Below are 12,853 nucleotides of genomic sequence, written 5' to 3'. Positions count from 1 at the left end.
ATAATATTAATTTTTAAAGAGTTAAACTTATTGACCGAATCAGTGGTTGCCAGTATTTTGGATTTCAAAGAATATAAAATTTAAAAAAATTAGGGAGACCCCAATTTGCTAAGGAAGAAAAATATTTTATAAAAGAAAGATCATTGTAATATAAGAAAGGTAGGAAGTACATAAATTCAGAATAAAGGACAATCTTTAAATTGATAAGATCTAGGATTAGGAAAACTTTATGCCAGTCTCCTTATTTTTCTCGTTTTGACAAATACCAGTGAAAACTCTGACACAAGCTAGCAGTTGGAACAACTGATCTATATTCCATAAGCTGAAAAAACATTTTTAGGTCACCTTTGCGACCGTGTAAACTCAATAAGCCTTGAAAATCACCAACTTACAATTCCTGCCTAAGCCTTCTTATTTTTGCCTTAGCATCTGCCAGTTCCACTGACAGATGCTGTCGACTTTCTGTTCGCTTCATGCCTGGAGAACCACAGGGTGACTGCGCAGATGAAGAGGCATGGGGTAAAAAATGAAGACCATCCCGTTCTTCAGAGAGTTCTATGATAGTCTAAGGAAATAGAGAAATAAACACAGAATCACTGTTAGTATTCTCCATATCAGAGAACTAAACACATCAACACTATTCACTAAGTCTAAGTACTATCCTATAATATCAAAAACAATTCACTGGTCAAATAGATTTTAACTTTGTGATAGCTCTCTTTTTAAAAAGTTTCATGCAACAGTTCATGGATTAGCTATTTACTAGATAACACTAGAACAAGACTTAATACTTTTTTCCCTTCCTAATTTTTTAATAAAGGAAATCAATTGTGGTAAAATAACTACACTAGAAAGCAACTGTTAGAAAGGCGTAAAAGACCTGTTGACATAGGAAAGAAATCAACCCAAGAGCAATATGTCTACAACTATGCTGTCCAATATGGTAGCCAGTAGCACAAGTGGCTATTTAATTACAAATTTTTTTAAAGATTTTATTTATTTATCTATCTATCTATCTATTTAGGAGAGAGAGAGAGAGAGAGAGAGAGAGAGAGAGAGAGAGAGAGAGAAAACACGAGCAGGGCAAAGGGGCAGAGGCAGAGGGAGAAGCAGACTCCCTGCTAAGCAAAGAGCCCGATGCTGGGCTCGATCCCAGGACCCTGGGATCAGGACCTGAGATGAAGGCAGATGCTTAACTGACAGCCACCCAGGTGTCCCTAATTACAAATTAAAAAGGTTAAAAATACAGTTCCTTAGTCACACTAGCCATATTTTAAGTATATAACAGCCACAGGTAGCTAGTGGTTACTGTATTGGACAGCGCAGAAATACAATCTTGCCATCATTGCAGAATTCCACAATATTGCTCTAGAATTGTAGACAAGGACCTCAGAGGAACCTAAGAGAACCTCAGTGGTTTAGTTTAATCTCTTCGTTATGCAGGTAATGTAACTGAGGCACAGAGACTGATTTGTCCATGATCACAAAACTCATAGTAGCGATGCCGACACTCCAAGGCCAGTCTCTTGACTCCATATCCTATGTTCTCTTTCTTGCAATAGTAGTTGTAATCTGCCATCTCAACATTTCCTTTATTCCTGTCTCTCCATGGGACACAAATCTCATTCTACTTTCCCCAGTTCTGAACTTTAAGGGCTACTTAACCTATATTTACCTCACTCAATCATATTCCTCCATTCCTCCAATTTTCCTCTTATTGGAAAATTCTGTTATTCTAAACAATACCTCAGCTTTTCTTTCAAACTTCTCAGGCAAACAGAAATTGTCTTGACTAGTAATTCCAACTGTCTTACTCCAGGTAGAATAGGTGGGTAACCACCTCAGGACCATGAAATCACCATTTTTGCTTTCTTATCACCAAGTCTTATAATGCCCTCACTAAATCATTACTTTTATCCTTCCTTTTTTTTTTTTTTTTAAACCACCCATAAGAACTCATTTCTTCATCCTTGGAATATATTTCAGCACCTAATCAAGGTCTGCCCAACTACTGCTTTCACAAACTCCAGTATCCCTACTGATAAACCAAAGAACATGACTTCTCAGTCCCTTTTCTGTTTACAACTCTACCTTCACTCCTTATTCAATACATACAGACTTTTCCAATGAAGGAACCATTCCTCTCTTGTGCCATGCCTCCTTTACTAGCATTTACTCCCATGGCACCATACCTACACCTGAACCTTTTATCATTCAACTCTTCCTTTCTGCCCAGATTACCCCTGGCTACTCTAGAGTTCTTACTCAGCTTGAAACTACAGTTAAGTGCCTGTCATCCTTACTTTCTAATGTAACACTACCATGCCACTCTGACTACAGCCCACTCTTTGGGAAAAAATAAAAAAGGGAATGAATATTTATAGAATTCCAGATAGGGGATTTTCCAACAAGATCTCATCCAATACTATAATCTACAATAGAGGCATTATGTCTATTGTAAAACAATAAGGAAACTGAGGCTCATAAAGATTAACTTAACAAAGTCACACATTTCATGACAGGTATAACAGGAATTCAAATACAAGTTTGATTCAAACACTATGTCATTTTCCCCACCTAATATCATTTTTTTATTCCTTCTCCAAGGTTATAAAGAACTCTAAAACAAAAAATACACAATCCTACGACACATCTTGCCATCTATTTTCAGTTAAGCTCTTTTCAATACCCATCAATCCTTTAGTTGAAAATCTTGATTTCTTGACAAATTTCTCTACAATGACTGTTTTAAACATATTTCTTTTCTCTACTTAAGCTTCCACCTGTAAACTGCTATTATCACTTCTGATGAATGACCTCTCCTCCAACTTGTCAAAGAAACAAAACCACCTGAGATTAAATCCTCCATTTTTATGCATCTTTTGCTCCCAATACATATTCCTTATTTCTGGAACATTTTCAACTTCTCTCTTCCTACTGGCTTTTTTCTCCTTGATCTTCAAATATATACAAGTGTCTTCTATCTAAGAAAAAAAAAAAAAAGACCACATTTCCTTCTTGTTACCCTTCTACTTCTCTTTCATTGCTACTTTTTGAAGGGTAGTTTATACATTCATTGACACTATTCATCTTACCCACCTACCCAGTATGACCAGCCCAAGTGCCTGTCTCTGTGAATAATGTTACTAGTAATCTCCATAGTAGTCCAGGCTCAGTCTTCATGAAGTTTTATTTATTTATTTTCTTACTGTCTCCATTATCTTTAATCTTGCCTTCTAACATCTCCTGACTCTAATAATAATAGTGCCTGCGCACAGCACTTAATAAATATTTGTTTCATGCACAAATAAATTAGAATTTAATTAAATGCTATCTTATGTCATTTACAATGTGGTTTTTTCCCCCATAAACCTGATACAATCTTTCTTATACCTCCTCTGTATCTCTGATCTCATTTAGCATAGTACTGAGCCCAAAAACAGCTGCTCAAAATTAGTTAACTGAATGATTCACAAAATGGAAAACTCAAAAGTAGGAAGACACACTACATTTGAACTTAGTAGGTGGTATTATGGAGATATCGAGAGGTTCCAGATGCCAGTGTACAAAAGAACTATGGGCTGAGAAATATTTTCTAAAAAGAAAAAAGAAAGAAACCTTGTACTAAAAGTTAAGAGTACCCAGAGGCATTTTCTGTTAAAGATTATGTAGACAATTTGACTTTCCTCTAATGGTAGTAGCTTCTTTAGCTCAAGGCCTCCAAACATTTTTTTTTTTAAAAACCTGACAAAAAATGTTATTAAAGCATAATTTAATTTCATGAACCTTCTGATACTTCTGATCCTAGACATTCCACTAGCAGTTGTAAGCAATGTCTTCCTTCTCTAAATTCCTATAGTACTTAGATATATGATTTTTTGGGGGGTACTTATTGCTTTCAAAATTTTATTACAGTAAAGCAAAGCTGGAGGCATCACAATTCCGGACTTCAAGTTACAGTACAAAGGTCTAGTGATCAAAACAGTATGGTACTGGCACAAAAATTGACACGTAGGTCAGTGGAACAGAATAGAAAACCCAGAAATGAACCCACAACTATACGGTCAATTAATCTTCAACAAAGCAGGAAAGAATATCCAATGGAAAAAAGACAAGTCTCTTCAACAAATGGTGTTAAGAAACTGGACAGTGACCTGCAAAAGAATGAAACTGGACCACTTTCTTATACAAACACAAAAATCAATTCAAAATGGATTAAAGACCTAAGTGTGAGACCTGAAACCATAAAAATCCTAGAGGAGAACACAGGCAGTAACCTCTTTGACACTGGCTGTAGCAACTTCTTTCTAGGTATGTCTCCTGAGGCAAGGGAGACAAAAGCAAAAATCAACTATTGGGACTTCTTCAAAATAAAAAGCTTCTGCACAGTGAAAGAAACAATCAACAAAACTAAAAGGCAACCTACAGAATGGGAGAAGATATTTGCAACTGACGTATCTGATAAAGGGTTAGTATCCAAAATCTATAAAGAACTTATAAAACTCAACACCCAAAAAATGAATAATCCAATTTAAAAATGTGCAGAAGACATGAATAGACATTTTTCCAAAGACATACAGATGGCCAACAGACACAGGAAAAGATGCTCAACATCACTCATCATCAGGGAAAACAAATCAAAACTACAAGGAGATTATCACCTCACACCGGTCACAATGGCTAAAATCAAAAGCACAAGAAACAACAGGTGTTGGCAAGGATGTGGAGAAAGGGGAACCCTCTTGCACTGCTGGTGAGAATGGAAACTGGTGTGGCCACTCAGGAAAACAGCATGGAGGTTCCTCAAAAAAGTTAAAAATAGAACCACCCTCCGATCCAGCGATTAGAGTACTAGGTATTTACCCAAAGAATACAAAAATACTAATTCAAAGAGATACATGCACCCCGATGTTTATAGGGCCTTATCTACAATAACCAAACTATGGAAACAGTCCAAATGTCCACTGACTGACAAATGGATAAAAATGATGTGGTGTCTGTGGTGGGTGGGTGGGTGTGTATACATACATATACATTTATATGTATGTGTGTGTGTGTGTGTGTGTGTATACATACATATACATTTATATGTATATATAATGGAGTATTATTCAGCCGTAAAAAGAATGAAATCTTGTCATTTGCAACAGTATGGATAGAGCTAGAGTATTGTACTAAGTGAAATAAGTCACTCATATGTGGAATTTAAGAAACAAAACAAATGAGCAAAGGGTGGAGAAAAGAGAGAGAGAGGCAAACCAAGAAACAGATTCTTAACTATAGAGAACAAACTGTTACCAGAGGGGAGGTGGGTGGGGCAATGGGTGAAATAGGCGATGGGGATTAAGGAGAGCACTTCTTGTGATGAGCACAGGGTGTTGTATGAAATGTTGAATTACTAAATTCTACACCTGAAACTAATATTACACTTTATGTCAACTAACTGGAATCTAAATAAAAACTTAATTTAAAAAACCCAATTATTTTATTAAAATAATTTCTCCCCCCTAGATTATAATGATCTTTGATCCTTTTTTGAAAGTTTGTCAGTTTGTTGCTCCCAAGCACTCTTAGCACAAGATCTTGCAAAAAAGCAGGTATTTATTAATATACACTGAAGAACATATATAACATAAAAAGATAATCCAAAGCTAAGAAAAAAATTCAAGTGACTTAATAATTCTGTTTACAGAACTCCCAATTAAGGAAAAGAATCAGAGATGTGCTCAGCACAATCATGGATTTGGGCAAAGGTTTTATAAACAGGAACACAGGGGTTGGAATTAGATTTGGCAAATTGTTTAACTTCTCTGAGCTCAAGTATCTTCATTTTTAAGATGGGGTTATTGTACAGACTTATGAAGATAGTATATTACACAAACACAATGCTTGGCATAAAATAAATAGTGATAATAAAGAGATCTTAAATTCATTAAAATCTATTTGGTTTTTAGTAAAGGAAGAGGATTTAAGAAATACATGTTACATAAAATTAATACAAAGTGAAGAGTAATTAAAAAGAGTGACCAAATTACACTTTCTAGATTGAAATAAAAGAATTACAACAAAAGATTAATCAAAACAGAAAAAAAGGACTCTCTGTTTGACAAGGAAGGGTATCCCCTGTGAGCAGCCTGAAGCTTCCTAATACTGACTGAAAAGTGATGTCCCATCCTTGCCATGCCAGCAAATGGAGGATATTTAAGTGCACAGATGGTGCCTACTTTAACTCCGAGAGTTTTACTGCTCACCAGGATATACAACATGTATGGAACAAAAAGGCCTGGAGCAGCCAACTAGCCTCCTTTGTTGATATGAATCTTCTAGGATTAAGTGGCCAAGTATGAAGAAATGCATTGCTTAACTTAATAAGCTGACGTCTGGGTTCCTTGGAGACCCCCGAGGAAAGAAACAAAGCAGAAAGAATTCTAAGTGATGTTTTTCTAAAAGGCATCCCCCAAAGGTCAAATTTTCTAGGAGGTCACAAAGCCAGTACAATCTATGACAGAGCTGAGAATAAGGACATTTGCAAATTTCAAGTTAAAATAAGAGTCAGACAAAAAAGTAAACTCAGCACCCTAGGGAACGCTTACAAGACGTGTTCCAGCAGCAGCAGTAAGTAGAGCCACCTGTTGGTTCTCTTGCACCAGTGGCTACAAGCTACCGGGTAGCCCTGCCCCGAGTCTGTCAATCCAACCTGGCTTGGACTGGCACAGAGCCCATGAACATCAGTGTGGGTGTCAGAAGAGCAGTTTTATGAGAAAAGGAGACTCCTCACTGTGTCCATATCCAAAGTCCTCCTCTACTGGCTGCACATGGGAATGCTTCCACAAGCACAGTATGGCCTGAATCTTTGACATATCACCACGGTGGACCTAATAGGCATGTTCCTGAGCCCCACCAACAGGATAGGAGCAAAGATTATGCCTCCAGCATTAGCTCTGCAGGTCAGGCTGTTTACTGCAAACCCTACTCTATCCCTCCAGCATGGTGCTTGTGGATAAGCATGGCATGAACAAGGAGCACTACATCTCCATGATGACACCTATGGCCCTCTTCAAACTGAGTGACACCTTCCCCTAAAGAGAGATAGGGCTGTAAGCTGGAAAGGCCCAGATGTATGTGTAACATCTAATGTGATGGTTCCTCTCTTGAAGTTCCATTTTTCTTTCTACATAATGCTACACACATGGAAGGGCCTTAAAAATATCCGAATGTACAGATTTTTATTGGTAATTTTTGAAGTCTTTTATTGTAAGTTTTCTTTGCATTTAAAAATGAGCATGCTGCTTTTGTACTCTGAAGTGTTCCAAAAAATGTTAGGAATATGTGTTATTCAGTGTGACATATAACTTTCTTCTATTTTATTTTTTATATAAAATTTTTATATAAAATAAAATATTTTGGGGGGAAAAATATAATAAAATAATAAAATATTTTGGAGAAAAAACAGAAGAGCTAAAGGGAAAATCTAAATAAGAACTTGTTTCAATCCAATTGATTAATACAAAATTATTGCATTTATAAATTGTATTTACATTTGTCTAATATTTTTCACAATTATTTTTAAGGATCTTTTCTAATTAGTCCACTGGTGACCCAAATTAAAAAAATTTCCCCTAGAAAACTGGGTTTAAACCAGACAGCAACTTGTTTCCAAATACCTTGAGACAAGAGAACGCCACCACTTTTTTCTTGTTAAAAAAACAAGTTCAACTAAAATGCTTAATCAGGCAGGATAATACATTTTAAAAGGTTTTTCAAACAATCAGTATAGTGTTTCATATTCCTTAGTTTTGACACAGATCATATAATGACAAACATTTTGTTCTCATTTCTCCAAAATAATATCCTTCTTCACCCATGTGAGATCAAACAATTCATACATGCCCTCAGAAGCTGGAGGACACCTTATCAAAATACAAATAGAAGAAATAAAAATAGAAGAATGTTGTAGAAAATTAATAAGGCAGTAAAAAGGTCTAATATAAAAAGAAGATAAAGCACATGGGTCAAAACTCAGATTGAAAATGAAATAATCTAAGTATCTCAGGATAAGTTTGATATATATTAGGGACATTTTTTCAATTCACTCTTCCTTTGGTCTTACGGTTTTGGGCTTTCTAAAAATTAGTTGTTGCTCTAAATACTTCTCTATTTCCTATCTTTTCTTCTAATGCCTAAAGAAAAACTGAAAATCCTCATCTATAGCAACATGAAAGTTTTGTTCAGAAAAAAAGAAAAAAAAACCATTTAGGAATTTCTTCTACACAAGTCTTTCATTAGCCCAAAGAGTAATCAAATTCTCTGTAAATAACCTCAAAACTGTCTCTTCCAGGGGCGCCTCAGTGGTGTAGTCGGTTAAGTGTCCAATTCGGTTTCGGCTCAGGTCATGATCTCAGGGTCCTGAGACTGAGGCCTACGTTGGGCTCTGTGCTCAGTGTGGAAAATGCTTGAGATGCTCTCTCCCATTCCCTCTGCCCCTCCTGCTCATGCTCTCTCTCTCTCAAATGAATAAATCTTTAAACACACACACACACACACACACACACACACACACACACACACACACACACACACACCCCTGTCTCTCCCATGTAAATGGAACAACTGATCAAAGCTACACATTCTTCCGAATGGCAGAGTACTTTGGTCTGCTATTAACAAAATATTACTCACCATCACATGCACAGAAGTCTAGACTCCTATAAAATTATTAGCTGTTTTCAGAGAGTGCAGGCAAAAAACCTGGTGCAATTTTACTCTTTTAAAAAAGCAAAGTACTTTCTTACAGGAGCCTATAATAATTCTTTTTTAAAATCACACCTCATTTACGGACTACAAAAATTTGAGACCTTTTGTGAGACATTTTATTCAGAACACCTGTTGTTCTCCTTTTATTAAACTTATTTTTCCAACCTCAAAATGTGGCAATAAAACTAAGAAATTAACCTTAAGCAAATTCTCATGCTTCAAGGCAATGATTTTTCCATTTACATCAATAGTATTTTCAGTTTCACACTTCTGTACTGTTGCCAGAGCTGTGGGGATGACTTAAAAACACACAGGAACAAAATCAGAATAATAATTTAAAAGAAAGGGGAAAAGAAAATCTAACTGCAATCTCTTTACTAGCAATTTGGGGCTCTTATCTACCCTTTTTGGTTCCTGTGTTGCACAAAAAACAGACATAAAGTACTTTATTACCTGTCCCTAAGAAACACAGTTATCAATTTTGAAGATCCTCTGAAATCACTCTTTTTGGAAAGCAAACTTTCACAATGTACTGAAAGAAATTTACAAACCTCTGAATGTTCATCTCTCTCATCTATAAGTCTTTTTAGATGTAATGCCATATTTTTCAAGAGTGGTTCTATTTCCTCTTGAGACATATCAGTCACTTCCATCCATTGCAGATCAAACACATTTTCCTGATTATGGGTTACCTTTAGCAAAGCAACCAAAATAAACAATTTTTTAGAATGGCTATTACTTAAAAACTGATTTCATTTTAGTACAATATTAGCTCAAATATCATATATCCCTTATCATAAAAATATGAGAAGTAAATATGATGCTTCAAGAACACTTGAAACTTCAGATCACTACATCAAAAACTAATGATGAGGGGCAACTGGGTGACTCAGTCATTAAGCGTCTGCCTTCGGCTCAGGTCATGATCCCGGGGTCCTGGGATCGAGCCCTGCATCGGGCTCTCTGCTCAGCGGAAAGCCTGCTTCTCCCTCTCCCACTCCCCCTGCCTGTGTTCCCGCTCTTACTGTGTCTCTCTCTGTCAAATAAAGAAATAAAATCTTAAAAAGAAAAAAAAACAAAACTAAGGATGTATTGTATGGTGACTAACATAATAAAATAAAATTAAATAAAAAAAGAACACTTGAAACTAATGATGAAAAGGCTAATAATAAGAATTATTTTTACTAAATATAAACTATAAATAAATTTCTATTTGTTTTCCTGTCAACTAAAAAGTAAAACATTTAATTCAGGCATTACTAGGGGAAGGTAATATTGATACATTTGACAACTGTTTTAACAAAATCAGTTGAACTTTTGAACTTTTCTTTAGGTAAGACTAAATTTATTGTGCTTGATTCAATAGCAAAAGTTTTTTAATCTTGTAGGATATATGTTATTGCACTTTTATGTTTGAAAAGCTACATCTTTAAAGAGTCTGAAGATGACACTGTCACAGAACCTTAGGAGAAATGGACTACTAACATAAAGATTTTTAAAAGAATGGAAAAGTTACATAAATGAAATACTTATTTCTTGTTTTTCTTTTCTCATTGTGATTCTAATAATCTGCTTTAACTTTCACAAGAAACCGCAAAATAACACTTTGAAGAATGATGGCAAATTTAGTAACTTGCAATACTTAGCATTTATTCAAAATAAAATACAAACCACAAAGCTAGCATACACAAACAAACGTATATAAGGGGAAACTACCAAAACACCTCCCCTGTATCTTGTGGAGTACTAATATGCTTACTGTTGACAACAGTATTACAGACAAGAAAGCTGGACTCTAAGAATACTAACGAAGAGGAAAGATGATATACGCAACACAGGTTATTCAAATAGAGAATATTTTAAACACTACCAATTTTTACTATTTAAAAATTCCCTCCCTTAGTTCTCTTTCTAATCAACATGTAAAGTTTAACATGATCTAGTTCTAAAAAGTCTTGTTAAGTGTATAAGATTAAAAAGCTCAAGACTAGATAGATGCAGAAATAGCAGCTTTTAAAATCCATCTGTTAATTATTTTAATTACTTAATATTGCACAATATGTCCTAGACTTAAGTTTTTATATGGATGTTACAAATGTGTTATAATTCAAGTAATATCTTCAATAAAAATTATACTGTGTCCATTCATTCAAAAGGAAATCACTGGAATGACTTAGTACTTAGGTTATCATCTTACCTCTCATTTTAGTTTTGAATTACAGGCAGTGATCCACTTTCTGCTGCTTCCATTTACAATACTGTTCATTCTGTGCTAACAAACATACACTTCATTCCTTAAACACTTCCTACCTAACATCCCTATGGATAAAGGCAACAGTACACGGTAGTTAGTTAGCACTGTGCCATGAGGATTCATTTAAGAAGTTATCTCTAGGGGGGTAGGGGGATGGGTTAGCCTGGTGATGGGTATTAAAGAGGGCACGTACTTCATGGAGCACTGGGTGTTACACGCAAACAATGATTCATGGAACACTACATCAAAAACTAATGATGTAATGTATGGTGATTAACATAACATAATAATTAAAAAAAAGTTATCTCTAAAGAGAAGACGATAATTTGTCTAACAGCAGGGTTCATCTGTACCTGACCTTGATTTGTTCTTGCTTGTCCTAGGACTTCAAGTATGTGGGGAGATATAAACACACCACAATCTTCATAAAAATTAGTATATAAAAACTGAGTATAAGTTATTACCTCTTGAATATGTGCTGCAACTGCTGCTTTTGTATCAAAATCTAAACCTTGAATTCTTTCAATAAATTCTTCTTTTTTCTGACACTAAAAGAAATAATAAAATGATCATTCACGTTTTATGGGCTATAGTCCTTAATATGTTGTAAATAACCAAAAACTCATCAGGCCAAAAAACTTGGTTATGTTCTGAACAGTACAATGAGGGTTTTGTTTGTTTTGCATTTAAATGGCCTAATATACTTACCTACTGAAAAGATAACAATTTAGAAATATTTATTTAAAAAGCATAGCACCGAAAACCCATGCTATTTTTATGCCGTAAAGTTCTAAAGTGGGAAACCATTACACAACCCATCTGAGGTCAGTACAATATTATTATGCTAACTTTACAAACAGAAAAGTAAAGAATCAAGAACTTGTTTCAGGGAGGATAAGTTACTTGCCAAAAAACACAGTGAGTCAGTGGCAGAATTCGGAATACAGCCAAAAAGCTCAGCCAGTCTTTGGCTATCATCAAACAAAACAGCCTTTCTTCTTGGGAAAAAAAAATTGTAAGCAATTTTTACTTCAAGCTTACAATGCATTCTCACATCTTCATCCTATCAATCTTAATAAAAGAAACCTACTTTTGAGGCCCAGTTCAACATTTATAAGGTAGTACAATAAATATTTGTTTCTACCATAACATAAAGTTACCAGGGGCAAAATTTAAGAGTATATATACAAGTACACATGTACTGAGTGGAATAAAGGCAGCAATTCTTTAATGTATAACTTTTTAAAATCTTTATATAAATTAAAAATATTATGATGTAAACCTAATCTTTTTCTTTTCAGTCAGTACTGAGTAAGAGTTTAACATGCATCTTAATATCTCTGCCTCCCATCTACATCTCTTAAACTGCAGTCCAACTGCTGGTATAACTGTATTCTTGCAGCTACCAAATGAGAAGTGCATACAAAACAGACAGCACTGCCTTGTCTAGCTTAGTTGCATCTCCTGGGCCAATTATCCAACTACTAGTGAAGAGAATATACTCACAAAAAGAAAAAATTGGTCCTTTGATCATTAAGAAACTTAGCAAGGTTCTGCTTTATACTCTATGTATTTATTATATCAAATTATAACATTCTACTTCTATTGCCTACAATTTAACTTAACACATTCCCATTGGTAAAAATAGTTCTGTGTCCTGTAAAAACAAAATTATTAGAATGATATAATAATATTTAAAATTAAATTACTAAGAATGTACAATTTCTAGCTGTGACTAGGAAATCGAGTTTTGGGGAGATGGGATGAAAATTAGTCAATTTAAAAACAAGAATTTTTTTCATCTAGTAAATAATATTTGACAGGTCTAGTGAGAACAATTAAGAA

The 12,853-nt window shown here is 34.9% G+C and overlaps 1 protein-coding gene and 1 pseudogene across 9 annotated transcripts in view; one reads left to right on the top strand and one right to left on the bottom strand.

Annotated features, from left to right (window-relative positions):
• The window catches only part of CCDC88A (coiled-coil and HOOK domain protein 88A), a 122,430-nt gene that overhangs the window by 66,743 nt on the left and 42,834 nt on the right, over positions 1-12,853 (bottom strand). For all 9 annotated transcript variants that reach the window (XR_013441821.1, XM_078056541.1, XM_078056542.1 and 6 more), the window contains exons 6-8: positions 11,473-11,556; positions 9,306-9,446; positions 393-565 (exon numbers count right to left, since the gene is read on the bottom strand). Coding sequence is in view for 8 of the 9 variants with exons in the window: in XM_078056541.1 (XP_077912667.1) it covers positions 393-565; positions 9,306-9,446; positions 11,473-11,556 (398 nt within the window). In the remaining variant the exon portion in view is untranslated. The remainder of the gene's footprint in view (positions 1-392; positions 566-9,305; positions 9,447-11,472; positions 11,557-12,853) is intronic.
• LOC144379313 (sushi repeat-containing protein SRPX pseudogene) lies at positions 1,438-7,101 on the top strand (annotated as a pseudogene).

The sequence above is a fragment of the Halichoerus grypus genome, chromosome 10 (genome assembly GCF_964656455.1).
Source record: "Halichoerus grypus chromosome 10, mHalGry1.hap1.1, whole genome shotgun sequence".
In the NCBI taxonomy this organism is placed as follows: domain Eukaryota; kingdom Metazoa; phylum Chordata; class Mammalia; order Carnivora; family Phocidae; genus Halichoerus; species Halichoerus grypus.
This window is presented reverse-complemented; position numbering and strand designations above follow the sequence as displayed.